Source organism: Podarcis melisellensis (genome assembly GCF_964234715.1).
Source record: "Podarcis melisellensis genome assembly, chromosome: 8".
Taxonomy (NCBI): Eukaryota; Metazoa; Chordata; class Lepidosauria; order Squamata; family Lacertidae; genus Podarcis; species Podarcis melisellensis.
Genome location: NC_138540.1, coordinates 84,746,049 through 84,772,155, shown reverse-complemented (window position 1 = coordinate 84,772,155; position 26,107 = coordinate 84,746,049). Strand labels below are relative to the sequence as shown.

The following is a 26,107-nucleotide window of genomic DNA, read 5'->3' as shown; positions in this document are numbered from 1 at the left end:
CAGGCTCCCTGCCCTGGATGTGGCTTGCACTAGGAAAAAGACCTCTCCTCAAACAGTGCAGGGGTGTCTTACAGATCACAGCCAGACACAAGGTCCTAGTGGATTTTCACACACTGCGTGCGGCCCAGTCGTGATTTAGAGCAGCACACAGAAACGCCGTTTACCTTCCTGCCGGAGTGGTACCTATTTATCTACTTGCACTTTGATGTGCTTTCGAACTGCTAGGTGGGCAGGAGCTGGGACCGAACAACGGGAGCTCACCCCGTTGCGGGGATTCGAACCACCAACCTTCCGATCGGCAAGTCCTAGGCTCTGTGGTTTAACCCACAGCGCCACCTGTGTCCCAGGCTCTTCTTACTTTTTTAAAATTAAAAACGGATGAGAGACAACAAACCTATCAGCCGCTCTTACAACTATATCAGGGATGGGGAATCTCGAGTGTGGGGTCTGATTGCAGCCCTCAAGACCCCTCTGCCTCTGGCCCGTGGGACTCTCCAGAGGCCACACCCCTCCTTGGCCACACCCCCTCTGTGCCCCTCCTTTGCACCCTGTTTGTGTAGAGCAGAGTTTCCCAAACCTGGGTCTCCAGCTGTTTTTTTGGACTACAATTCCCAACATCGCTGCAATTCCCAACATCCAGTCCAACCCCCTTGCAACGCAGGGATCTCAGCTGAAGCGTCCATGGCAGGTGGCCCTCCAAACTCTGCTTAAAAACCTCCGAGGAAGGAGAGGCCACAACCTCCTGGGGCAGACCCACTGTCAAACATCTCTAAGAAACTGCTGAGCGCTGCAACATACCCATTTTACAGAAGAAAGACTGAGGCAGAAAATTCCGCCGAAACAGGCAACCCTCTTTCAACCAAAATATTCAGCTCCCCGGAGCAAAAACCCTTAATATTTTTGAAAAATTGGCCCCTTTGGCACCCAGCTTCTCCTAAAAGGGGGTGCTGCGTTCAGTGAGCACCAGTGACCCCTGATCTGATCCAGCAAGCTTGTGTCCTCAGGCTCTTCTCTGCCAGCTGCAGATGCAAGGCCCCCCACCCACCTCCAGTTATTTATCCAAGGGGGACGGTTGCTTCAGGGTTTGCACCCATGGCAAATCTCTCTTCGATGCCATCGTGTCCTTTCTGGAAGCACTAGACCAGGCGAGCTGAATCCAGCTCTCCAGAGCTTCCCCAGTGCTCCGGCATCGCCTCCCCTGCCTTCGGGGACCTAACCTGGGAAAGGGAGCTGTCCTTGAAACCAGCGCATGTTCTGACAAGTGCCCTCTTGGCGCATCGGGTGTGGCCTCTCCGGTTACAGAAAAGAAGGCTCATCAAGCCCGGCTCCCTCTCTGCTCCTTCACACACCCCTCCCCAGATCAACACCCTTTGGCGTCTCTGCTCAGCACCTTCTTTGCTGTTTCGACTTCTGAGCGCCTGCAAATTCTGCACTTGGGCTGAAGGTTTTCCACCTGCAGCAACTGCTGGAGGGAGATTGCTGTGTCTTGCCGGGGAGATCCAGAACGTTGCTCATCTTTTGCACAATTTTGGCATAATAATAATAATAATAATAATAATAATAATAATAATAATAATAGTTTATTATTTGTACCCCGCCCATCTGGCTGGGTTTCCCCAGCCACTCTGGTCGGCTTCCACAAAGACCAAAAATACACTAAGATGTCACACATTAAAAAGTTCCCTAAACAGGGCTGCCTTCAGATGTCTTCTGAATGTCAGGTAGTTGTTTATCTCTTTGACATCTGATGGGAGGGCGTTCCACAGGGTGGGCGCCACTACCGAGAAGGCCCTCTGCCTGGTTCCCTGTAGCTTTGCTTCTTGCAATGAGAGAACCGCCAGAAGGCCCTCGGCGCTGGACCTCAGCGTCTGGGCAGAACGATGGGGGTGGAGACGCTCCTTCAGGTCTACTGGGCCAAGGCCATTTGGGGCTTTAAAGGTCAACACCAACACTTTGAATTGTGCTCGGAAACGTACTGGGAGCCAGTGTAGGTCTTTCAAGACCAGTGTTATGTGGTCTCCAGTCACCAGTCTAGCTGCCGCATTTTGGATTAGTTGTAGTTTCCGGGTCACCTTCAAAGGCAGCCCCACATAGAGTGCATTGCAGTAGTCCAAGCAGGAGATGACCAGAGCATGCACCACTCTGGCAAGACAGACTGCAGGCAGGGAGGGTCTCAGCCTGCGTACCAGATGGAGCTGGTAGACAGCCGCCCTGGACACAGAATTGACCTGCGCTTTCATGGACAGCTGTGAGTCCGAAATGACTCCTAGGCTGCGCACCTGGTCCTTCAGCATGTTAAGATTAGGGGACCAAATTTTAACGCTTGCAGTTTTCCCCCTTTTTTGCGGGGGGAGGAATATGTTCAGGGTTTTCCCCATGGAATCCACAAATAAGCACAATACAGTCCAAAGCAGAGTACAGTAAGTCGCAGATATATAGGCCATTATGAGCTTAGCCATGATTTGATTTGTGCTGGTTAAGAGAGCAGAGGAATTAACTCTTGCTTCCGGGCGGCCTGATGGCAAATAAAGGAATCCGAATTGGGAATTCTGCGCTCTGTTTCTCCCAGGGACCGCAAGCAACACTTGCCTTCGCCTGCAGCATCTCTTGTTAATCTTCTTGGTGGCCGGGGTGGGGAGGAATCCAGTCTCCCCCTCCATTGTGTCTGCTGGCGGAAGGCAAAAAAGGCACAGATTGCAACGGAGGACCAGCCAGAAAGGCTTCCTGGGTGGTTCAAGAGTACAAAGCCGGTCTGTAGCCTGTGCTCCAGCAACGCGACACAAAACAGTTCTCTGCCCCAGCAAACCTGCAGCTTGCCCAAATCATGCAAACGGAGCAGATTTTGCACGGTTGCTCTCCGTTTGCATAATTCTGCAGTTCCTGCTCCTTTGCATCATTTATGCCGCCGCTTCTCCCTTTTGGGAGCAGCCAGGACCTGGCTGCAGCCGCTGGAAACGTTAATCAGCCCACCGCCTGACTTCTTAGAACTCAGGCTACATTGCCCCTGTGGTACCAAATGTATATTTTGCACCATAAGGCCTAGAAGGTCAGCTCCTTGGCACATGTGTCCTTTCTGAACCGTGTGTTCGCCTGGGAACTTTCAGCATAAATCATGGAGTTGGAAAGACCCCGGGGTTCAAACCGCCAACCTTGGCATAATCAGCACTACTCTGACCAACTGAGCTATGCAAGTCGCCCGCTTTCTCGCCAAAGCGCGAGCTGATCCAGAACAGAACCGGCCTCCCTCCCTTAACGCCCTTCCCGTCTGCTTCCAGAAATCGTCGACGGCAACGCAAAGATGACCCTCGGCATGATCTGGACCATCATCCTCAGATTCGCCATCCAGGACATCTCCGTAGAAGGTGAGCGCCCAAGTTCCCGCAGGCCGTGTGCCAGCCTGCCCTCTCTGCACCTTCCTCCTGGCGTGTCGGCACCAGCTGTACGTCTGGCACGTTTAAATAGACGGGAGAGGAAGCTGGCGAAGCCCGTGCGGCAATGCACCGCGGACTTGCGGTGATCCACGACGGTGCCCACGCCTTCAACCTCTTCCTCTTTCCTGCTAGACCAGTGACAATTAATCATGCACCGTGCAGCTGCTCAAGTCGGTTGCAATAACCCTCACTGACTTTATTGAGCATGTGACTCAGGCTCCTTGGCAAATACCTGCCTTGGGAATGCCTGCCAAGCAGCTATTAGGCAGTCAGAGGCCTTTTTTTGGGGGGGGGAGCCCAATACTTCCCCCCCCCGGGGCTTTCTGCCTGGGCCCCAGTGCAGCCCCAGTACCTAAGAACTCAAATTCTCACCCACCTGATCTTATGCACCTCAGCTGATTTATTCCCAGTTCAGGCACAAGCAAAAGGGCCTTTTCTTTTTCCAAAACATGCCATATTTTGGGGGAGTGGGCTGGGTGGGTGTGAGCTCACCTTCCTATCCCACTTGCCACTTCTTCTCCCCTGCAGATGCCCCACCCACAACAGCCACCCCCCTTCCCTTCTGCACAAGTGACAACAAACACGGGTTAAGGATTCGGGGCACCTGGTGGCGTTTTTCTTAGCAAAAACTCCAATGGGCTTTACCTTTTCAGGGTACTAGTTTTGCAAGCGCTTTGATGCAGCCTTCCCCAGGCTGGTTCCCTCTGGATGTTTTGGACACTGTCTCCCATCATCCAAAACACCCAGAGGGCGCCAGCTTGGGGGAGGGTGCTTTATAGGAAAGGGTCATTTCCCCCAAGACCGTTCCCTCCTTGGATCTGTCCCTGGGCAGATCACAACAACAGGCAGCTCCCCACTTGCGTGGGGGTTACATTCTGGGCCCCCACGCACATAGGTGACATTGTACAAAGTTGGGAGCACCCTCTAAACACCCTTAAGACACCCTCTCTTCAACTCATACTGTGTTCAGAAATATCCACAACTAGAACTGAAGCTCTGGGGCTGGCGGAGGCTGGAGGACGCATGAAAGACTGGTGCTGCGCTACCTAGCGCATCAGCTGCCAGGCGGGGAGACTGAGCAGCGTAAACAAAGCCCCGCTGTGCCTCCAGTCTCTTCGGGGCTTCCTCTAGCCCACATCCTCTTTGGGCTCCAGGGAGGGTATCCTTAATAATAAAAAAATAATTTATTATTTATACCCCGCCCATCTGGCTGGGTTTCCCCAGCCACTCTAGGCAGCTTCCAACAGAATATTAAAATATAATAATCTATTAAACATTAAAAGCTTCCCTAAACAGGGCTGCCTTCAGATGTCTTCTGAAAGTCTGGTAGTTGTTGTTCTCTTTGACATCTGGTGGGAGGGCGTTCCACAGGGCGGACGCCACCACCGAGAAGGCCCTCTCCCTGTAACTTGGCTTCTCGCAGGGAGGGAACCGCCAGAAGGCCCTCAGTACTGGACCTCAGTGCCTTGCGAGCCTCGGGGATCCCCCAGCTCTCTCCTGCCATTTCCCAGTTTGAATTGAATTATTGGATTACTTCCCAGTGCCATGCACATGCGGGAGAATGCCTGTATAAAAACGCAATGTTGAATTTTGTTTATGACAGTTACCACTGTTTTGGGGAGACTGTGTGCACAAAGTGCCTCAAATGCATCTCTCAGGGCATTCTGCACACCTTTTTTTCCGTGGAAGAGTCTTGTGCAATGTTGGCCTTCGACCATTAGGTTTGGAGATGTTGTCTTGGCTCCGTCCCATTCCTGTTGCTGCCTTAGCTTCAGCCGCCCCACACGCCGGGGGACCCATCCTGCCAAGGACTGTGCCATCACCTCCTCTCTCTTCTTTCTCCCCTTCATCCTGCAGAGACTTCGGCCAAGGAAGGCCTGTTGCTCTGGTGCCAGAGGAAGACTGCGCCCTACAAGAACGTCAACGTACAGAACTTCCACATAAGGTAACCTTGGGGAGCCGAGATGATCGAGGGCCTGGGAACCAACCTTTAGGGCATGTTTAGGCTGGAAAGGAGGAGAGTGAGAAGAGATAGAATGGTGCTGTGGGTTAAACCACAGAGCCTAGGACTTGCCGATCAGAAGGTTGGCAGTTCGAATCCCCGTGACGGGATGAGCTCCCGTTGCTCGGTCCCTGCTCCTCCCAACCTAGCAGTTCGAAAGCACACCAGTGCAAGTAGATAAATAGGTACCACTCCGGAGGGAAGGTAAACAGCGTTTCCGTGCGCTGCTCTGGTTCGCCAGAAGCGGCTCAGTCATGCTGGCCACATGACCCGGAAGCTGTACGCCGGCTCCCTTGGCCAGTAAAGCGAGATGAGCGCTGCAACCCCAGAGTCTGCCACGGTCAGGGGTCCCTTTACCTTTACCATTAATATCTAAAAGGTTGTCCCATGGAAGAGGGAGCAAAGTGTGTTCTTCTGCTCTAGAGGGTAAGTTGCAAACCGTGAAAGAATCTTAGAGTTGGGAGGGACCACAAGGGGCATCTAGTCCAACCCCCTGCGATGCAGGAATATTTTGCCCAACGCGGGGCTCAAACCCCTGACCCTGAGATTCAGAGCTCCGTGTTCTGCCGGCTGAGCTATCCCACCTAAGAACCAATGGATGCCAAGTGCGATAAAGGAGATTCCAACTAAACACAAGCTGTTCTGACAGTGGAACACGCTCCTTCGAAAAGTGGAAATTCGTCAGCTGCTATCCCTGTAGTTCAGGGGGTAGGGCTGGATGACCCCATGGGGTCCCTTTCAACTCTACGATTCTGGCCAGTCAAGGCACAGCCATTCTGCGAGGCACCGGACCTTGCCTTTCCCAAACACAGAGGCAGCATTTCCCAAACACAGAGGCAGCATTTCCACTCTCCGGCCAGAAAGCCTTGCTGCGTCTCGAAGGCTACGAGAAATGGCTTCAGGAGGACGGCTCCCGATTAAAAATCCAGCAGACCAGCCCATCAAATAGCAGAGGCCTTTGTGCTTCCTGCCTGAGCCAGAGACCTGGGAGTAGCTCGCTGGGAATCTTTGAGGGACTGGCAGGTTATCTTGTGTGGACGAGAGGCCGCGGCTAGATGGATATTTGAGGAATAATGGGTCTTGGGGAGGAGAGTGGTGAGCAGAGGCTGGTGGAATGATATGTGCTGGGTGAAAAGTTAATCACCCACTGAAATAAATGGGTAGTAGATTCTGGGCAGCGGAAGGCAAATCTGCCACCCAGGGCATGGAACTGACTCAGGAGAGTTCTCTGGCGAAAGGGTAGCAATCCAAGGAACACCTCTCATCAACACAAGGATTTCCACTTGTGAAATGGGGACATAGTCTCCCCCACTCCATGTACAATTCCCTGTAGGGATGGTGCTGTGGTCTAAACCATTGAGCCTCTTGGGCTTGCCAATCAGAAGGTCGGTAGTTCAAATCCCCACGATGGGGTGAGCTCCTGTTGCTCTGCCCCAGCTCCTGCCAACCTAGCAGTTCGAAAGCACGCCAGCACAAGTAGATAAACAGGTACCACTGCAGCAGGAAGGTAAACGGTGTTTCTATGAGCTCTGGTTTCCATCACTGTGTTCCATTGCACCAGAAGCAGTTTAGTCCTGCTGGCCACATGACCCGGAAAGCTGTCTGCGGACAAACGCATGCTCCTTTGGCCTGAAAGCGGGATGAGCGCTGCAACCCCATAGTCACCTTTGACTGGACTTAACCATCCAGGGGTCCTTTACCTTGCATGCCCCACATCTGCTCCGGAGGGTTGGGGGAATCCTTAGAACAGATTTAGCACCGGGCAGGGAGTCCATATACTGACGGGAGGCATCACTTGGGATGCAACCCCCATAATGTTGTGTTGGCTTTAGATGCCTTTGAGAAGGAGAACAAGCAAATCCTTGGAGGAGGTTGCGGGGGGGGGGGTTGTCTGTGGTTATGTTGGCTGTGTGGCACACCCACATTGAAGGCAAATAGGCAGGAACAGGCTGTGGGCTTCAGGCCCTGCGTGTTGGCGTCCCAGTGGCTTGGTCACTGGTCTGAACAAACCAGTGTAGTCCAGCAGGGCTGTTGCATTCTTACTTTTTAGCGACTTTCTTGAAGATTGCATGGTTCTGCCCTTTCTTTGCTACCTTTTTGTGAAAATAATAATAATAATAATAATAATAATAATAATAATAATAATAATAATTCTACAGTGGTACCTCAGGTTAAATACGCTTCAGGTTACATATGCTTCAGGTTACAGACTCTGCTAACCCAGAAATAGTAGCTCGGGTTAAGAACATTGCTTCAGGATGAGAAAAGAAATTGTGTGCTGGCAACGCAGCGGCAGCGGGAGGCCCCATTAGCTAAAGTGGTGCTTCAGGTTAAGAACAGTTTCAGGTTAAGAATGGACCTCCAGAACGAATTACTTAACCCGAGGTACCACAATAATAATAATAATAATAATAATAATAATAATAATAATAATAATAATAATAATAATTTTTCATTATTTATACCCCGCCCATCTCGCTGAGTTTCCCCAGCCACTCTGGGCGGCTCCCAATCAAGTGTTAAAAACAGTACAGCATTACTGTACTGAAAAGCACCCTCCTGTCTGAAAGGGGGGGGGCAGGCCTCGCAGTTTTGAGGAATGCTGCCCCGAAGCTGCAGTTTCCCCTCTTGGACAGACAAGCAATCTAACTGTATCCTTGGGCTTCTTTTTACAGCTGGAAAGACGGCCTTGCTTTTAATGCCTTGATCCACAGACACAGACCAGAACTCATTGAGTATGACAAGCTCAGAAAGGTATGTTGGCGACAGCAGCTCCTTCCTTCCTTCCTCATTTTGGACTCGAAATTGAGTTTTAGTAGTAGTAGTAGCGTTGCTATTTGTGTTTTTAGCTGTGTCCTACATGCTCTCCCCAGACTCCAGTCCAGAAATGAGCATGAGTCACTGGCTTGAGTGAGATCACAGGATTGTAGGCTAGAAGGGACCCAGGACGGTCATTGAGTCCAACCCCTGCAATGCAGGAATTCTCCCTGCAGCTATCTCTGAGTGGGCTTGAACCACCAGCCTTCTGCTTAACAGCCGGACGCACTGAGCCATTGCACCACCTGAGATCTCAGCTTCAAATCCCACTTCAGCCAGCATCTCCCTGGGCAATCTGGGGCAAGTCACGATATCCTTGTCCATAACGTAAGAATGGCAGCGACCGGCCTCGGGTTAAATGTAGGGATAATCACGGAGTGGGCAGTGGGGTCTGCCTGCATGCGTGACCCTGGGGTGTGAGGCATACTCCCCCTCACAGACAAAGTCATGGCTGTCTGGAACATCCTTCCCTCTGTCTGACCTTTAGCGGTCTAAGTAGTCGGCGGTGTCTGGTCTGTAACCTTTGTCCCCGAGACCTTTTGTCTCCTTCGTCTTACACTGTGCAAGGGGAAAATGACGCGGTGGAAACAGGCGCCAAAATAACTTTGTACCACCCCACCATCTCGGGACCGAAGGTCACAGCCCAAAATGTATCTGCCTAGCTTGCATATTTGTCTCAATAAAAGGAGGCTCTGCTGGACTGGTCAGCAGCTTGCATGCAGCCCACCTGTGCGCAGCTCACATGATGATCAACACCTGTCTTTTGCCTTCACTTCAGTTAAAGGTGGCGAAGCATCCCCCCCCCCCCCCGAACTAAAATGCCAAGGAGGGAAAGCCAAGGTGGTAGTCTGGAGGGTGTGTGAAATGCCCTAACACTCATATTGGGCTGCAGGGCTCTTTTGTGGAATTAAAGGCCGCATTTGCACCATCCATTTAAAAGCACCCTGTATCATGACCTTTGTACAGTCTTGCCTTCCCCCCAAAGAATTCTGGGAACTGTAGTTTGCAAAGGGTGCTGAGTGTTGTTAGCAAATCTTCTCTTCCCGCTCCCCACACTAAGCTACAGTTCCAAGAGTTCCATGTAAGGAAGAATTGATTGCTAAAGCCCTGCAGGAGCTGTAACTCTGGGAGGGAAAGAGGAGCCTCCTAAATTCTCCCATCACCCTTAAACTACACCTTCCGGGATCCCAAGACATACATTAGTTCCCAGTACTTTTCCGAGCACAAAGGTGCTGACCTTTAAAGCCCTCAATGGCCTCAAAGGCCCAGTATACCTAAAGGAGCGTCTCCACCCCCATCGCCCAGCCTGGACACTGAGGTCCAGCTCCGAGGGCCTTCTGGCGGTTCCCTCCCTTCGAGAAGTGAGGTTACAGGGAACGAGGCAGAGGGCCTTCTCAGTGGTGGCGCCGACCCTGTGGAACGCCCTCCCAACAGATGTCAAGGAAATAAACAGAACACTAAATTAAAACAGAACACTAAATTTAAATAACCTATTAAACATTAAAAGCTTCCCCAAACAGAGTTGCCTTCAGATGTCTTCTAAAAGTCTGGTAGTTGTTTTTCTCTTTGACATCTGGTGGGAGGGAGTTCCACAGGGCAAGTGCCACCACCAAGAAGGCCTTCTGCCTGGTTCCCTGTAACTTGGCTTCTCGCAGAGAGGAAACCGCCAAAAGGCCCTCTGCGCTGGACTTCAGTGTCCGGGCAGAATGATGTGGGTAGAGATGCTCCTTCAGGTATACAGGACCGAGGCCGTTGAGGGCTTTAAAGGTCAGCACCAACACTGTGAATTGTGCTCAGAAACATACTGGGAGCCAATGTAGGTCTTTCAAGACCGGTGTTATATGGTCTCGGCGGCCGCTCCCAGTCACCAGTCTAGTTGCCACATTCTGGATTAATTGCAGTTTCTGGGTCACCTTCAAAGGTAGCCCCAGATAGAGCACATTGCAGTAGTCCAAGCGAGAGATAACCAGAGCATGCACCACTCTGGCGAGACAGTCTGCGGGCAGGTAGGGTCTCATCCTGCGTACCAGATGGAGCTGGCAGACAGCTGCCCTGGACACAGAATTGACCTGCGCCTCCATGGACAGCTGTGAGTCCAAAATGACTCCCAGGCTGCGCACCTGGTCCTTCAGGGGCACAGTTACCCCATTCTCCTGTCCCCCCAAAACAGTACTTCTGCCTTGTCAGGATTCAACCTCAATCTGTTGGCCGCCATCCATCCAGTAACTGCCTGTGGGGGGGGGCAGGGGGAGGCAGAAAAACACTTTTCTCCTTTGGATGTTCCTTCTCAGCTGGCAGAGCAGGCTTGCGATTCGGCTTTGGGACAGCACCAGTTCTAACAGCTGTGCCTCTCTGACCCCCCCCCCCTTTCTCCCCAGGATGATCCAGTCACGAATCTGAACAACGCTTTTGAGGTCGCTGAGAAATACCTCGACATTCCCAAGATGTTGGATGCAGAAGGTAAGCTTGGAGGCTGCTCTCGGAGCGTGGGCTCGGGTGTTCGGTTCCGAGAAGCAAATTTCGTAACAGCCTTGCAGTGCAACCGATTCCCAGAGGAAGATGTTCTTGGCGCTGAAGTACCTTTCCCGCCCCCCCCCCCCATCCTGCAGTTCCCTTAGTAGGGCTGCGGAAGCCCAAAAGAGCTGTCAAGCACTGCCTTGGGTTTGCTGCCTTGCTGAGAGTCACTGACGCTCCCTCCGTCGGGCTGACTTGCACTTAGCTGCCCAGCCTCTCCACACACACACCCCTGAATTGCAAAGCCCAAATTCCTCTGGGTCAAAGTAACTTGCCAGATCAGATCTGCCGCACTCCCGATGCAGTAATCGTAGGCGGCGGAGTCCTGAGGCAGAAGGGACTGTACCGCTTAAGGCTGCAAGTGGTGCGGTCGCATTTCAGACATTCCCCTTCTTGACGACTTCCTGAAAGTCGAAAACTTGGGGAGAGGTTTTATCCAGCTGCCTTTGTCCTTCATGTGCTGTGGAGGGTTTTTGCGTGGAGAGTTTTGTTTTTACACGGAGTATCGAAAGAACGAGTCTCCTCCACGCAAAGTGGTACAGTCTCTTTGCTCAGGACTCTGCCACCTTATAATAATAAGAATAAAATTTTATTTATATCCCGCCCTCCCCAGCCGAAGCCGGGCTTAGAACGGCTAACAACAGTAAAAGTAACACAGTTTACATAAAATCACAATCAGTTAATTGAAATACATTCTAAAATCAATTCAGAATCAAATTAATGGCAACCATTGGGCTAGAGTTCTGTGAGGATTACCAAAGGAGGGGGTCAGGCTGTGCCCTGGCCAAAGGCCTGGTGGAACAGCTCTGTCTTGCAGGCCCTGCGGAAAAATGGCAAGTCCCGCAGGGCCCTAGTCTCTTGTGACAGAGCTTTCCACCAGATCGGGACGCACAGCCAAAAAAGCCCTGGCTCTGGTTGAGGCCAGACCAACCTCCCTGTGGCCCGGGATCTCCATGATGCTTTTATTTGAAGACCGTAAGGTCCTCCGTGGGACATACCAGGAGAGGCGGTCCCATAGGTACAAGGGTCTTAGGCCGTTTAGGGCTTTAAAGGTTAAAACCAGCACCTTAAACCTGATCCTGTACCCCACCGGGAGCCAGTGCAGCTGGTATGGAACCGGGTGAATGTGATCCCGCGGTGAGGACCCCGTAAGGAGTCTCGCCGCGGCATTCTGCACCCGCTGGAGTTTCTGGGTCAGCTTCAAGGGCAGCCCTGCGTAGAGCGAGTTACAATAATCAAGTCTGGATGTGACCGTCGTATGGATCACAGTGGCTAGGTCAGGGCGAGAGAGGTAAGGAGCCAAATGTGCCTGTATTTGTCTGCAGACAGATTTCCCCGTTCCAGGGACGCGGGGAACCTGGCTCACAACTCAGTCTGACTGATCTTGCTCAGGTTCTAGATCACGGGGGGTTGAGAGGACACCTTTTGCCCTCTGGATATTGCTAAACTATGACTCCCAACAGTTCAAGCAACCATGGTCAATGGCAAGGCATGATGGGAGTTGAAGTTTAGCAACCTCTGGAAGGCCAAAGTTCCCCCACCCCTGCTATGGATGGTGAATCCCACCCCTGGTTTCGGAAGTGAGCCCTAGACCCTCTTAAGGAACCATGGGAGAAGTTCTGCCCAGCTCCTCCAAGCTCATACTTTGCTTGTGAATTGATGGTGCCGAGGGGGAGGACCAGTCTGCTGCTGGCCAATCAGACGCTTGTGTGGCCTTCGGTTCACAGGACTGACAGCTAGTGGAGCAAACCCCTGTTGTCGCTGTTTCGTTCTGCTTCCTTAGCATTCCTTTCTAAAGGACTTTGGACATATAATGCAGGACTTCCTCCCTGAAGCCCTGGGGTGAGGGCAGGAAAAGCTCCGCAGCGAGGGAGCCACACCCCGAAACAAACCAGGAGCGCTCGGATTCCAGTGGGTGTCCGCAGAGTTTTATTAGATGTGCCTGGCACAATCTCTGCATTCAAAGTTCTTTTTGGGAGGAAAGGGCAAGCAAGAAGCCACTGCAAAGTCGTAAAAATTCCTCAGCCTTTAATAGGCCTTCACATCAGTTGTGTGTGCAGCCTTGAGCTCTGGCAGTATAAATCTCAGATCCTTTGCTTCAGTTCCATGCTGGACAAGTTAACTTCCAGTTCTGGCTCACTTGGTAACTTGTAACATTGATTTCTTGGCCTTAACTTTCCCTGGGCTCAATCTTTGCCTACAGGTGGACACCAGAGCTGTGGCAGATTTTGCTAGAACCAGCAGATCATCAAGGAACAGGGGACGGGGGAGAGTTTTGCCTCCTGGTATCTTTAATGCTTCTTGTTCGCTTTTCAGACATTGTCAACACGGCCCGGCCCGATGAGAAGGCCATTATGACCTATGTTTCCAGCTTCTACCATGCCTTCTCTGGCGCTCAGAAGGTACCAGACGTGGCTGAGCCTCTACTGTTAACAGCTCCTTTTCCTTCCAGCGCCCTGTTGCTCTCCAGACTTCTTGTGCCGGGGGCAGCTACTTGCAGAACATTGGGAACCCAAACCTCAGCTAGCTCAGGGTCTGACATCCAGGGTTCAACACGAGATCATAACGAGCCAGAAATCTCTTTGTTTTCAAATATTATTTGGGAGACTCTCAACGGATAGAGTAGAAGCCACTTGGTCTGCCGGCTTTCAGTGAGGGCTGCCAAGCAATCAGCATTTTCATGGATTAATCATCCACCTCCTTACAAATTATATGTGCAAATTATATTCAAATGTATTTGTTTTCCTGTACTTCTGGAATATATTTGCAATGCCCTTTTGAGAGGCTGAAGGAAGTGCAAGTACTTGATATTACAGTAACACGCCGGAACCAAAATAGCTTCTCAAAATAAGCAAGGGAACCCGTGAACTCTAAGCCCAACCATTTAAAATTGGGCAGCCCCACCGATGCATCAACTGAAGCTTTGGTTGATCGTAAATACACTCCCTAGGGTGTAAGCCCCGTTGAACACACCAGCGTTTCCTTTTGAGTAAAGAGGCACCGAGTTGCGCAGCGAACCAGTTGTCTTGCAGTCCTAAGAGCTCTTAGGAGCAGAGCAGAGAATCCTTTGGAGAGTTATCTTGCAGGGCTGGCCGAATCAAGGGCGACGTTTATTTCTGCAGAGCCCTGTCCCAGCTGAGGTTTGGGTCCCTGTCCGGAGCGAAGGCTTGCCCCACCCCTCCTCTGCTGCATGCCAGAGGGGGAGCCGGGATGATCTTGCATTGTGCCCTTGACTTTGCTTCCCTTTTTTTTCTCTTTCCTCCTGCGCAGATATTGTAGGCACGCTCAGGCCCGATGAGAAGGCCATCATGACCTACGTCTCCTGCTTCTATCATGCTTTCTCTGGGGCTCAGAAGGTGAGCTTTGCCTGGGCGGGGCTGTCTGCTGCTGCTTTTACCTGGCTAGTCTAAACCGCCCCTAACATGTTCCTCACCCACTTTCCGGAGCGCAGGGTTTACATTTGCATGAAAGGGCATGCCTGCGGAGGCGGAGTGGCCGGGAGGCGGAGTGGCTTTGAATTTTTGTTTCGTTAAAAATCCAGGCAGTAAGCTAGGGATGCATCGAGCACACTGAGAGACTGAAAGCCTTCTGGCTCCCCGCAAAAATTCTCCAGGCGAGGAGCAGCTTCTAGATTTGCGTTAAACGTCACCTCTGCCAGAATACTGTGCAACTCTGTTCCTAGCTGTATGCAAGCAGTGGAGTTTCCAGGGCGTGGCATTGGCTTTCTGGAGAGACCTCCAGGACCATAGCTAGCAAGTCTTCCTTGAAATACTGTATTTTTTGCTCTATAAGACTCACTTTTTCCCTCCTAAAAAGTAAGGGGAAATGTGTGTGTGTGTTATGGAGCGAATGCAGGCTGTGCAGCTATCCCAGAAGCCAGAACAGCAAGAGGGATCACTGCTTTCGCTGCGCAGCGATCCCTCTTGCTGTTCTGGCTTCTGAGATTCAGAATATTTTTTTTCTTGTTTTCCTCCTCCAAAAACTGGGTGCGTCTTATGGTCTGGTGCGTCTTATGGAGCGAAAAATACGGTGATCACCTTCTGGTTGGGACAAAAGGCCATACAGGCTTGACTCCTCCCTGTGCAGGGCTTGTTCTATAGCTAGGAGCAAAACCTGGCTCATAGCCTCAGTCATCAGTACCCTTTGCAAACCTGCCACCCTGTTGGACCACGCCACAACTCCCGCCAGTGCCAGGCAGCAGTTTGGCAAAGGCTGCTCTGAAATTTCTGGTTTAGCCACAGGTACTCTTGCAATAGTTGGCATATTCTGGGACTGAACTGGCAACGGCCCCTGAGCTGAGTTCTGAACCAGGTAGGTAGCTCCTCCGAATGTGTTGTGTGCCCCACTGCAGCCTTTTCCCCAGCCTGATGCTTTCCTGATGGTTTGGACTACAACTCCCATCTGCCCCAGCCGGCGGGGTCACGGATGATGGGAGTTGTAGTCAAAAACGTCTGCCGGTCACTGGCTGTTCTACGGCAATGAACGGCGTTCGTCTGCAGTGTTACTCAAGAGTCGTGCAGTGTGATTCCTGATGTCTCCATCCTAATATGAAAGGGCAGGATAGGGGAATTGAGTGCGAACTGTAACACCCCGAGAGCCTTAGCTCTTTTTTTTTTAATTCTTAACAGAAGCAAGCTCCTAGTCCTTAGTGTTTTGAAGGCTTGGCTCTGTTTGGGGAATCCCTGGCAAAAATAAACTTGCCACCCTCTGACTTCTGGGTGGATTTGCAAGTCCACATTGCGGTCCCGTGCTTCTCCTGACAGAAGCTGAGTAAATGGTGAAAAATATACCACATTTTTCCATATATAATACACCCCTGTGTATAACACGACCCCTGTTTTGGGGGACTCCAAATACAGAAGTCCCCCATATGCACTATCCGTGTATAAGACGACCCCCAATTTTAAACTTGAAAAAAATAGAGGGAAAATATAGTCTTATATACGGAAAATACAGTACTTAGGAATGTCAGCTTGCCTGCTTTGCATGTTTTATGCAGGTTGCAGAAGTTCCAATTTTCGGGTGTAGAATTCTGATCCAGCTTTCCCCCTTTTTGTGCAGTGAGTGTGTACCCCTCTTCTGCATCCCAACCCAATCCCCTCTCTCCCTCCCTCCCCTCCACTCGGGATTATAAACAAGCCTATTGCCACCATTGCACAGTGCTGGGAAGATGGCAGATCTGTCTTCAAAGCCAGCGTCTTCAGGGGTCTCCCTGCCTCTCGGGCTACGCAGAACTCCTTGCCTTAGGCACCACCATTGACAAATTCTCCCTGCCCTTCCCACCTACGCTTCTGGCTTTTAGCTTCCTTCATCCCTGTCCCCCTGGTCAGATTTCTGGGCTTCTCAGTCGACATTTTACTTCGGGGGAAAATAAATTAAAACAATTCTTTAAAAAAGATAGTTTTAAAAAGACTCACCTTAAAAACCTAAAAACTCCTTTAAAAGAATCAGGTCTTCAAAAAAGTTAAAGAAAGTCTTTAAATGAATCCTTCCAGAAGAATTTAAAAATTATAATATAGCACCTTAGAGACCGGAAGAGTAGTTTAATGGGAAGGTTAACCTTCGTCCTTCCGTATCAAATGCCTTCTTGCATTTCTGCAAGATGCACTGCCTTTGGCTCGTGTGTCAGGCTGCCAATGTTTAATTTCCTGAAAGCATTCCCGGTCTTTGGTGGTGGCTCCCTCCCTTTTTTAAAAAAAAATCCTCTGTGCAGGCCAGGTTAAAAGGTGGCGGCTGCCAATTATTTTCATAGCTTAGGTAAAGGGTAAAGGGACCCCTGACCATTAGGTCTAGTCGTGACCCACTCTGGGGTTGCGGTGCTCATCTCGCTTTATTGGCTGAGGGAGCCTGCGTACAGCTTCCAGGTCATGTGGCCAGCATGACTAAGCCACTTCTGGCGAACCAGAGCAGCGCATGGAAACACCGTTTACCTTCCCGCCGGAGTGGTACCTATTGATCTACTTGCACATTGATGTGCTCTTGAACTGCTAGGTTGGCAGGAGCAGTGACTGAGCAACGGGAGCTCACCCCCTTGCGGGGATTCAAACCACCGACCTTCTGATCGGCAAGTCCTAGGCTCTGCGCCACCCACGTCCCCTTTCATAGCTTAGCAGGGACATAAACCTGGGTCTCCCTGGTCTAAGTCCAGTACTCTAACCCAGGCCTGGGGAATCTGTGGTGCTAGACTACAACTCCCATCACCCCTAACCAATGGCTGAACTGTCTGGGGCTGATGGGAGTTGGAGTCCAACGACCCATGTTCCTCACCGCTGCTCTACCCATTATACTACTCTGCCCCTTGTTGTTGTTTTTCTCTCTCTTTAAAAGCCATTGTTCTTGCTTTTCCTTCACCCTGCCCTCTAAAAGGTATCCTACTCAGAGCTCTCATAAAAGCAAAATTCCCAAGGGGTTAAATATTCTGCTTCCGTCTTCTGAGTGTCACAATTGACCGCAGGTCCGAACGGGCAAATAGCGTGTTGTGGCCTTCATCCATAAAACTTCCTTTCAGTGCCTCGGTCAGGATCCTGCCCTCATAGTCCATAATAGTTCATCTGGAATAGCCTGGAGACCCCCTGCGGCCTTGTTCTCACAAACCACAGATGCTTTCTACTTTCTCCCCACATTCGTTGAAACAAATTTGGGGGGGGGGGTAGGGAAGTACAGACTTCAGCTGACTTGATTGCCTGATGAAGGCGTTTAGGGTTAATTCTCCTGCCAACTTAGCAGTTTGAAAGCACGCCAGTGCAAGTAGATAGATAGGTACCACTCCGGCAGGAAGGTAAACGGCGTTTCCGTGTGCTGCTCTGGTTCGCCAGAAGCGGCTCAGTCATGCTGGCCACATGACCCGGAAGCTGTATGCCGGCTCCCTTGGCCAATAAAGCGAGATGAGCGCCGCAACCCAGAGTTGGCCACGACTGGACCTAATGGTCAGGGGTCCCTTTACCTTTACCTTAGGGTTAATTCACCCATATTAGGTGAATTTCCCCATCAGTCTGTGTGGAATCGGCAAACTAACCCGATCCTGTAATTACCGTATTTTTCCGTGTATAAGATGCCCCCATGTATAACACACACCCTATTTTGGGGGATTCCAAATTAAGAAGACAGCCCTCAGCACTACCCGTGTATAAGACGAGCCCCAATTTTAAACCTAATTTTTTGGTTAAATAAACCCTAATCTTATATACGTAAAAATACGGCAATCCATTTCCCCCAAATTAGTGACAGGCCAGCGAAGCCCTTGGTTTGTAAGGCTCAAAGCAAGGAAAGCTCTAGCCTTCACCCAGAGGAGTCTGGCGGTCTCTGATGGCTGCAGACCCTGGCAAACATCCATTTGTATTTTTTATTAATGCAGTTTGTAGGCTGCCTTATCGCTAATGCTCTCTGGATATATTTTTATTTTTTTTAATCCTTAAAAAAAAAGAAGGATGCAACCAGTAACACAATATTAAAATCACAAATCACTTCAAAACAGAGGAAAGGAACTATTGCCGCGGCAAATCTATTTAAAATAAAGGGCAGAGGAATTAAAAACCCACAGAGCCAGAACGCTAGAAGGCTGTGGATGTTGTCAGATGAGCGTCTTCGGTGGGTGGGTGAAAACAGCTGGATCCTTCTGGATCCTTTGACTGTCCGGCAAAAAAGGAATCGGGCTTTTGCCGGCAGCTCTGGACAGACTCTCAGGTTGCAAGAAGGAGCTAGCTTGCAGGAAATGTCTCTGCGTTACAAAGAAAAGAAGTTTTCACTGCCTGCCTCTGGCCGCCAGCGAAAGCTGGAAGCTTCGCTCAGCATGGAAGGCAAAAAAGAGCCATGCCTAATGGGGGGAGAGAAATGACCTCACCCAAACACTCCGGTGGATGCTTTTGAAAAGGCGTTCTTGTCTTATGGGTGGGTTTTTCTGTAGCTGGTTCCCCCCTTCCAAACCTTAAGCATGTTAGATCTGCCACCGAACTTCAGCCAAGTGTTTTCCATTAAAGCTTGGCGTTAATTTATTGGCTCCGAACGTGTAAATCCTTTATGGGCAGGAAGCGGAGACCCCCCCTTTCTCTGGCCGAGCAAATCGTCCTGCATATTCCAGCTGGAGACGAGGGTCAGATTCTTCCCTCCCCTATAAAAGCCTGAACTTGATTGCACCCGGGGTGCTGTGTCTGCAAGCGTGCCCTCCCCTTGGTGTGTGTGTGTGTGTGTGTGTGTTTGCTGGAGTGCGGGGAGCTGGACTGTGTGAATTTATAGCCTTGCCAATCTTTTTTTTTTATGATTGTCCTTTGTGTCTGATCCCAGGCTTTGGAGCTCAGCTGGCATGTTCTCCCCATCAGCTGGGATTGATTATTCGCCTTGTAACTGCTTTCTCTCTGGCATGCCTCTCTCTGTGTGTGTGTGTGTGTGTGTGTGTGTGTGTGTGTGTGTGTGTGTTTGTGTTCACGGACTCCAAGTTGTTTGGGAAGCCTGTCTGGGAGCATGCTAAATTAGTGGACCGAGGAACCTAGGCCGATCCGCTGCACCCCGTATGTTTTGGAAACCAACCAACAAAAAACCTCCTGTGCTTTTCTAAATCAGACTGCCGGGTCAGGTCACCCCTCCTGCAGAAGCCAGCTCAAATCACTCTACAGTGGCACCTCGGGTTAAGTTTTTCGCTCCATAAGGTGCACCGGACCATAAGGCATACCTAGTTTTTAGAGGGGGAAATCAAGGGGGGGAAATATTATCCCCACCACCACCACCCCAAAGAGAGGCCGGGAGAGGCGGCGCGCGGCTATCGCAATTCCCCCACCTCCCGCAAAAGCCCACAGGAGCTGCGCACCCTTTAAGGAGTGCGCGGCTCCTGTGGGCTTTTCTACGGCGAGGGAGAAGGGACTGACTGGCCGCGTCAGTCTGTTCTCCCTCCTGGGGAAAAGCCCGTAAGAGCCGCGTGGAGCTTGTGTGTGGCTCTTGGGGGGCCTTTCCCGCCTGCATTCGCTCCATAAGACGCACACACATTCCCCCTTACTTTTTAGAAGGGAAAAAGTGCGTCTTATGAAGCGAAAAATACAGTACTTAATTCGTTCCGGAGGTCCATTCTTAACCTGAAGCAGCACTTTAGCTCATGGGGCTTCCCGCTGCTGCCGCGCCGCCGGAGCACGATTTCTGTTCTCATCCTGAAGCAAAGTTCTTAATCCGAGGTACTATTTCTGGGTTAGCGGAGTCTCTAACCTGAAGCGTCTGTAACCCAAGGTACCACTGTACTGGGCAGCCTTTTCCCCGCCCCAACCCAGCATTTTCCAGATGTTTGGGAAGACAACTCCCATCAGCACTGCTTTCGGGGAACGCCAGTTTATGGGGGGGGGGGACACACACGGTAGGACAGGATTGCCAGATGATTTGCCCCAGATCACCGATTAGCAAGAGTTTCTGACTCCCAATAATAATAATAATTTTTTATTTATACCCCGCCCTTCCCGGTTCAGAAAACCGGGCTCAGGGCAGCTAACAACAAATTTAAAACACTTAATTGATGCAACAACAAAAAAACAGCATAAAACGTGAATAAATTCAGAATTCAAAAATCAATTTAGGGGGGGAAATCCATCCAATAAACATTAGATGATCACCAGGGCTAGCTGGCTAAATCAGTCCTATTTGGGCCAGCGAGGAGACCAGGGGAGAATTAGCGGTGGGATCCCAGAGTGGGTAAACTTCATAAAAAGGGGAAGGGGAAGGAAGGAAGGGGAATAAAAGATCAGGCTAAGTTCAAATTGGAAAGCCAGGCGGAATAGCTCTGTCTTACATAGTAAAAGGCAGAGGGAGAAAAGTGTTGAGTCTCCACCCTCCCCCAACTGAATTAGACCGCTAGAATTCCTGATCTGGTAGTAACTCACATTTTTTAAAAAAATGTGCTTATTTATTCGTTGCATTTGTGATCCCACCTTTTCCCTCTCTGATCTCACAACAACCCTGCGAGGTGGGTTAGGCAGTGACTGCACCAAGGTCACCCAGTGAGTTTCGTGGCTGAGTCGGGATTCGAACCCTGGTCTCTGCCCTCTGGCCATTGTGCTGCAGGTTGTGCCAGCGTCTGGTTCCATCAGTGCGAAACGGACTCTGTGCCCCCATTTTTGGTCTTGCCTCCAGCTGGTCAGCATCAGGGTTCTGGTGAAAAGCCCAAGCAAATCTTCTTCCAAGCCTGCAGTTTGTGCCTTGTTTGCGGCACACAGGCACAGCTGCACAGGGATGTGTTTGAGGTCCCTGGTGACCTCCAGCGCTTGATTCCTAAGAGACGACTTTCCCCCAAATTCCCCGTCACCTGCGATCATTTGTCATGCACGCTGAGTCTGATGACGGCGGGGTGGTCCAAAACAAGGCAAGGCTTCTCTACAATATTATGGACCCTGGATGCCTTAAATTTTCAGGGAACCAGAGTAAAGTTACAGGGAACCAGGCAGAGGGCCTTCTCGGCGGTGGCACCCTCCCTGCGGAACGCCCTCCCACCCGATGCCAGGGAGATAAAGAATTACAGTGGTACTTCGGGTTAAGTATTTAATTCGTTCCAGAGGTCCGTACTTAACCTGAAACTGTTCTTAACCTGAAGCACCACTTTAGCTAATGGGGCCTCCTTCTGCTGCCGCGCTGCTGGAGCACAATTTCTGTTCTCATCCTGAAGCAAAGTTCTTAACCTGAAGCACTATTTCTGGGTTAGCGGAGTCTGTAACCTGAAGCGTATGTAACCTGAAGTGCATGTAACCCGAGGTACCACTGTACACAACTTTTAGGAGGCAGCCCTGTTCAGGGAAGTTTTTAATGTCTGACATTTTATTATTTTTTATATTTTCTTGGAAGCTGCCCAGAATGGCCGGGGAAACCCAGCCAGGTGGGCGGGGTCTAAACAATAAAATTATTATTATTATTATTATTATTATTATTATTATTATTATTATTACTCATGCTGTTCTCCCCACACACACACTGCATCTCAAAGTCCTCCTAGAATTGTGACTTTGCGACAGCACCAGTGGGAAGCACCACTTCTTAACTGTGGTGTGGTTAAATAAGAGAATTCTCCCCTGTACAGAGTATTTCACCTTCTGCCACTTCCTGTGGTGGACCTATTGCCATTTTGGTTCAAACTTCCATTTAAAAATAGAATAGATTGCAGCGGCATTGTAGTTAAGCAATAGTTCGGAGGGCCAAAGGTTCCCCATCAAATGTGCGGCTTATCCTCTTTTTCTCTCTCCCTCTCCTAGTAGAGCAAAAAAAAATATTTTTATTTTCCACTGAATATCCTATTCTGTTGGCAACTCATTTCTTCCATGGCTCTCTCCCTCTGCCCGTCCTTCTGTAGACCCTCTCCACCCTTTCTCTTGATGTCTGGCTTCCATCTCCTCCCCTTGGACTCTCTCTGCTCCTTGCAAGGTACTCGATCTCTTGACTTCCCCCCATCCCATGGCTTCTGTGTTACCCCTTTCCTCCCCTCCTGCTTTCTAAAAAGATAGGGCTACCCCTGCTTGTTCCAGAGGCTCTGTGTGTGTGTAATTGATTTTCTAAAAATATTTTACCACTGCTATTACGCTTTCTTTTTCCTTTAAAGAAAAATATTTCTGTAACTGTCACTTCTCTCTGTTTTTTGTTTTCTTTTTACCTGGTTGCGTTTTTTGGGGTTGATGTAAGCTGGTCTGAGCGCTCTCTTTTATCAGAAAGGCGGGATAGAAAACATTCAATAGTACTGAATAAGGATAGACTGGGTTGTGCTGTTTAGGAAAGCCTATTTTCGATTGAAATGAAATGTTGAGGATGTTGAGGAGAGCCTGTGTGGTGTAGTGGTTCAGAGCGGTGGACTTGTAATCTGGGGAACCGGGTTCGCTTCCCCGCTCCTCCACATGCAGCTGCTGGGTGACCTTGGGCCAGTCACACTTCTCTGAAGTCTCTCAGCCCCACTCACCTCATAGAGTGTTTGTTGTGGGGGAGGAAGGGAAAGGAGAATGTGAGCCGCTTTGAGACTCCTTAAAGGGAGTGAAAGGCGGGATATCAAATCCAAACTCCTCCTCTTCGTCTTCGGGGAGATAAGAGCTCCCCAAAACCAAGCCGCTGAAAATCTGTGGAGCACATTGCAAAGAAATGAAAGACAGGGAAACCAGGACTAGACATAATAGACATAACTTTACTGAAACCTAAACTGTAGTAAAGACGAGTGGTAGATCTGAACCTCTTCCGTAGATGCCAAATCCTAGATAAGAACGTGACGATCTGGTTCAGACGTACCTCTCTTGGCTTATTAAGCTGAGGTACGTGTGTCCCTTTGCACCCATGTGCTCTGTCCTCTCCTTCCTTCCTTCCCTCCCTCCCTCCCTCCACTGCAATTTGCTGCTTCCCGGTTTAATTTAACCATGGTTTCCCCATTCATCCTGAACCAGGAAACCATGGTTACCCAGATTGGAACCGAGTTCAAACCCTCCCCTCCGTATCCCAATCATTATTTTTTTCTATATTTTTCGGCTCAGACTTAATGGGAGGCAGTAGCTAATTAGCTTAGGATGTTCTGTCGTTGCTGCGCACAGGGAACGGAGAAGGGAAGGACATGGCTTGGCTTGGCTTGGCACGCTGAGATGCGTACATCCAAACCAGGCGACCGTCATCTGCGGAGTGCAGAATGCAATGGACAATCCCGCTTGCGCTTAGCTCCGAGAGAGGTTGGCTAGGTCACCCCTTTCCGTAGGAACTTCAACCGTACTCTAAAGCACAGAAGTCTGACGGGCTGCGAACCTCAGACCTAACTCGTAACTTGCACCAGTAGCTGCAGGGCGAGAGTGTTAGCTGCCTTGTCCGTAAATACCGTATTTTTTGCTCTATAGGATGCACCCGACCATAGGACGCACCTTGTTTTAGAGGGAGAGAACAAGAAAAAAAAAATCTCCCCCTCTCTGCTCAGCGCCCCTTCAGCAAAGCGGCAGGAGAAGCGGAGCCCCTTCCATCTCTCCTCCCGCTTGGCTGAATGGGCGCTGCGCAGCTCTCCCTCTCTGCTGAAGCCGGGAGAGTCTTGCAAAAGGGACCTGAAGCCTCCGGAGTGCAGCAGGAACTCGCGGAGGGAGCGCTCCTTCTGCGCTTCGGACCCTTCGCGTTGCTATCGCTGAAGTCAAGGAGCCTGCATTCGCTCCATAGGACGCACACACATTTCCGCTTAATTTTTGGAGGGGAAAAAGTGCGTCCTATAGAGCGAAAAATACGGTAAGTTGTTATCCTGGGGGTTATGGAAGGGTGGGTTATGAATGGGGGCGAGACCTGTGCAGCCTCCGGGCGATGCTTGGGTACGCCACAAGAGTCTCTCGACCCACCTTGGCTTTCCTTCAAAACCGCGCTCTGCCTGCTGCTGCACCCGGTGGGCTTTGCAGGGCTGTTCTGTCTCGCCACCTCTTTTCCACGCTGTGCCTCGGCTCCACGCCGTTCCGTCGCCGCTGTCGTTTTCATGTGTTTGATTTGCCAGCTTGTTTCTCGTACCACCATTTCCTCCATGTTGGTTTTCCCTCCTCTCCCCTCACCCCCCAAAACCCCCCGCAGGCTGAGACGGCTGCAAACCGGATTTGCAAAGTGTTGGCCGTGAACCAGGAGAATGAGCACCTGATGGAAGACTACGAGAAGCTGGCTTCAGACGTGAGTGCGGACAGGACCCCTTCCCCTTGCGAGTCCCATGGGGCAAGAGCCGAGGCTGCCAGACCTCCCTAAAGATTGTGGCATCCAGATTTGGGGGAGGGGGGGTAAGGATGCCAACGGCCACCAGCCATGAGGGCTGTGCTGTGCCTCCAGGGTCAAAGGCTCCAGCCATGCTGGAAACCACCGGTTGGGGAGACTGGTCCACGCTCTGGCCCTGCTCCAGGGTTTCCTGCAGGGTTTCCCACGTACCTACGGGGCCTCCTCTCCTGGTACACCCTGCAGAGGACCTTAAGGTCCACAAATTACAACACCTTGGAGGTCCCAAGTCGCAAGGTGGTTAGATTGGTCTCAACGAGGGCCAGGGCCTTTTCAGTACTGGCCCCGATCTGGTGGAACGCTCTGTCACAAGAGACCAGGGCCCTGCGGGACTTGACATCTTTCCGCAGGGCCTGCAAGACAGAGCTGTTCTGCCTGGCCTTTGGTTTGGACTCAGTCTGACCCTTTCGTCTTCCCTCCCCTTACGGTTTTGATTTATGGGCTGCTTTTGAAATGAGGCTGCTTTTTAAATTGCATTTTAAATTGTTCCCCCCCCCCATTATGTTTCCATTGTAATTTTACTGGTGTTAGCCGCCCTGAGCCTGGCTTCGGCCGGGGAGGGCGGGGTATAAATAAAAATTATTATTATTATTATTATTATTTGGCTGGTCACTGTGAGAACAGGGTGCTGGCCTGTGATTTGCCACTCAGCTGTCCTTAATGTTCTTATGTGGGAGCTGTTTCGTGGAGCAGTTTTGTCCCACTTGGGCCACCATAAATGGAATTCTGGTTGCCATAACTGGCTGAGCAGAGTGCAGGAACTGGGCCTGTCGCAGGTGGTCCCTGGGCTTTGCATAGGGCGGTGGGGAGGAGCCACTATATCCCTGGGGCTGTTGCCCTCGCTGTCGCTGACCCCGCCTCTCTTCTCCACCCTGCCAATCCCATCCTCAGCTGCTGGAGTGGATTCAGCGCACCATTCCCTGGCTGGAGAACCGCGTCCCTCAGAAGACCATCCAGGAGATGCAGCAGAAGCTGGAGGATTTCCGCGACTACCGGCGGGTTCACAAACCCCCCAAGGTGCAGGAGAAGTGCCAGCTGGAGATCAACTTCAACACCTTGCAGACCAAGCTGCGGCTAAGCAACCGGCCGGCCTTCATGCCCTCCGAGGGGAAGATGGTCTCGGTGAGTGTGCCCGCTTAAAAAAGCAGAAGGGGGCCAATAGGGTGGCAGAGTGGAGCTCCAGGTGGTGTTGGGTGGGTGCCCTGTGCCTCCAGAGTCAGAATTGGTTCAGCTTTGGGCCAACAGAGCAATTAAAGGTAAAGGAACCCCTGACCATTAGGTCCAGTCGTGGCCGACTCTGGGGCTGCGGCGCTCGTCTCGCTTTATTGGCCGAGGGAGCCGGCGTACAGCTTCCGGGTCATGTGGCCAGCATGACTAAGCCGCTTCTGGCGAACCAGAGCAGAGCTTCCTGCAGCCAATCGGAAGCCGCAAAAGCCCCGTCGGATGTTTGGGTTCCAAAGAACATTTGCAAACCGGAACACTCACTTCTGGGTGTGCGGCGTTCAGGAGCCAAAACGTTTGAGTCACAAGGCGTTTGAGAACCAAGGTGCGACTGTATATATAAAAGAAACACATTGTGGAACGTAAGTTCTGTAATGTCTTTAAAAAAGCAGGTGATTCAGAACAGATAACA

At 50.9% G+C, this 26,107-nt stretch overlaps 1 protein-coding gene across 4 annotated transcripts in view; it reads left to right on the top strand.

Annotated features, from left to right (window-relative positions):
* The window catches only part of ACTN4 (actinin alpha 4), a 130,716-nt gene that overhangs the window by 76,100 nt on the left and 28,509 nt on the right, over positions 1-26,107 (top strand). For 2 of the 4 annotated variants that reach the window (XM_081921958.1, XM_081921956.1), the window contains exons 4-10: positions 3,276-3,362; positions 5,289-5,376; positions 8,109-8,187; positions 10,629-10,710; positions 14,035-14,120; positions 24,286-24,378; positions 25,366-25,596. In XM_081921958.1, the coding sequence (XP_081778084.1) occupies positions 3,276-3,362; positions 5,289-5,376; positions 8,109-8,187; positions 10,629-10,710; positions 14,035-14,120; positions 24,286-24,378; positions 25,366-25,596 (746 nt within the window). Of the gene's footprint in view, positions 1-3,275; positions 3,363-5,288; positions 5,377-8,108; positions 8,188-10,628; positions 10,711-13,080; positions 13,167-14,034; positions 14,121-24,285; positions 24,379-25,365; positions 25,597-26,107 lie in introns of all 4 variants that reach the window. The other 2 variants (XM_081921955.1, XM_081921957.1) reach the window with 1 other exon arrangement.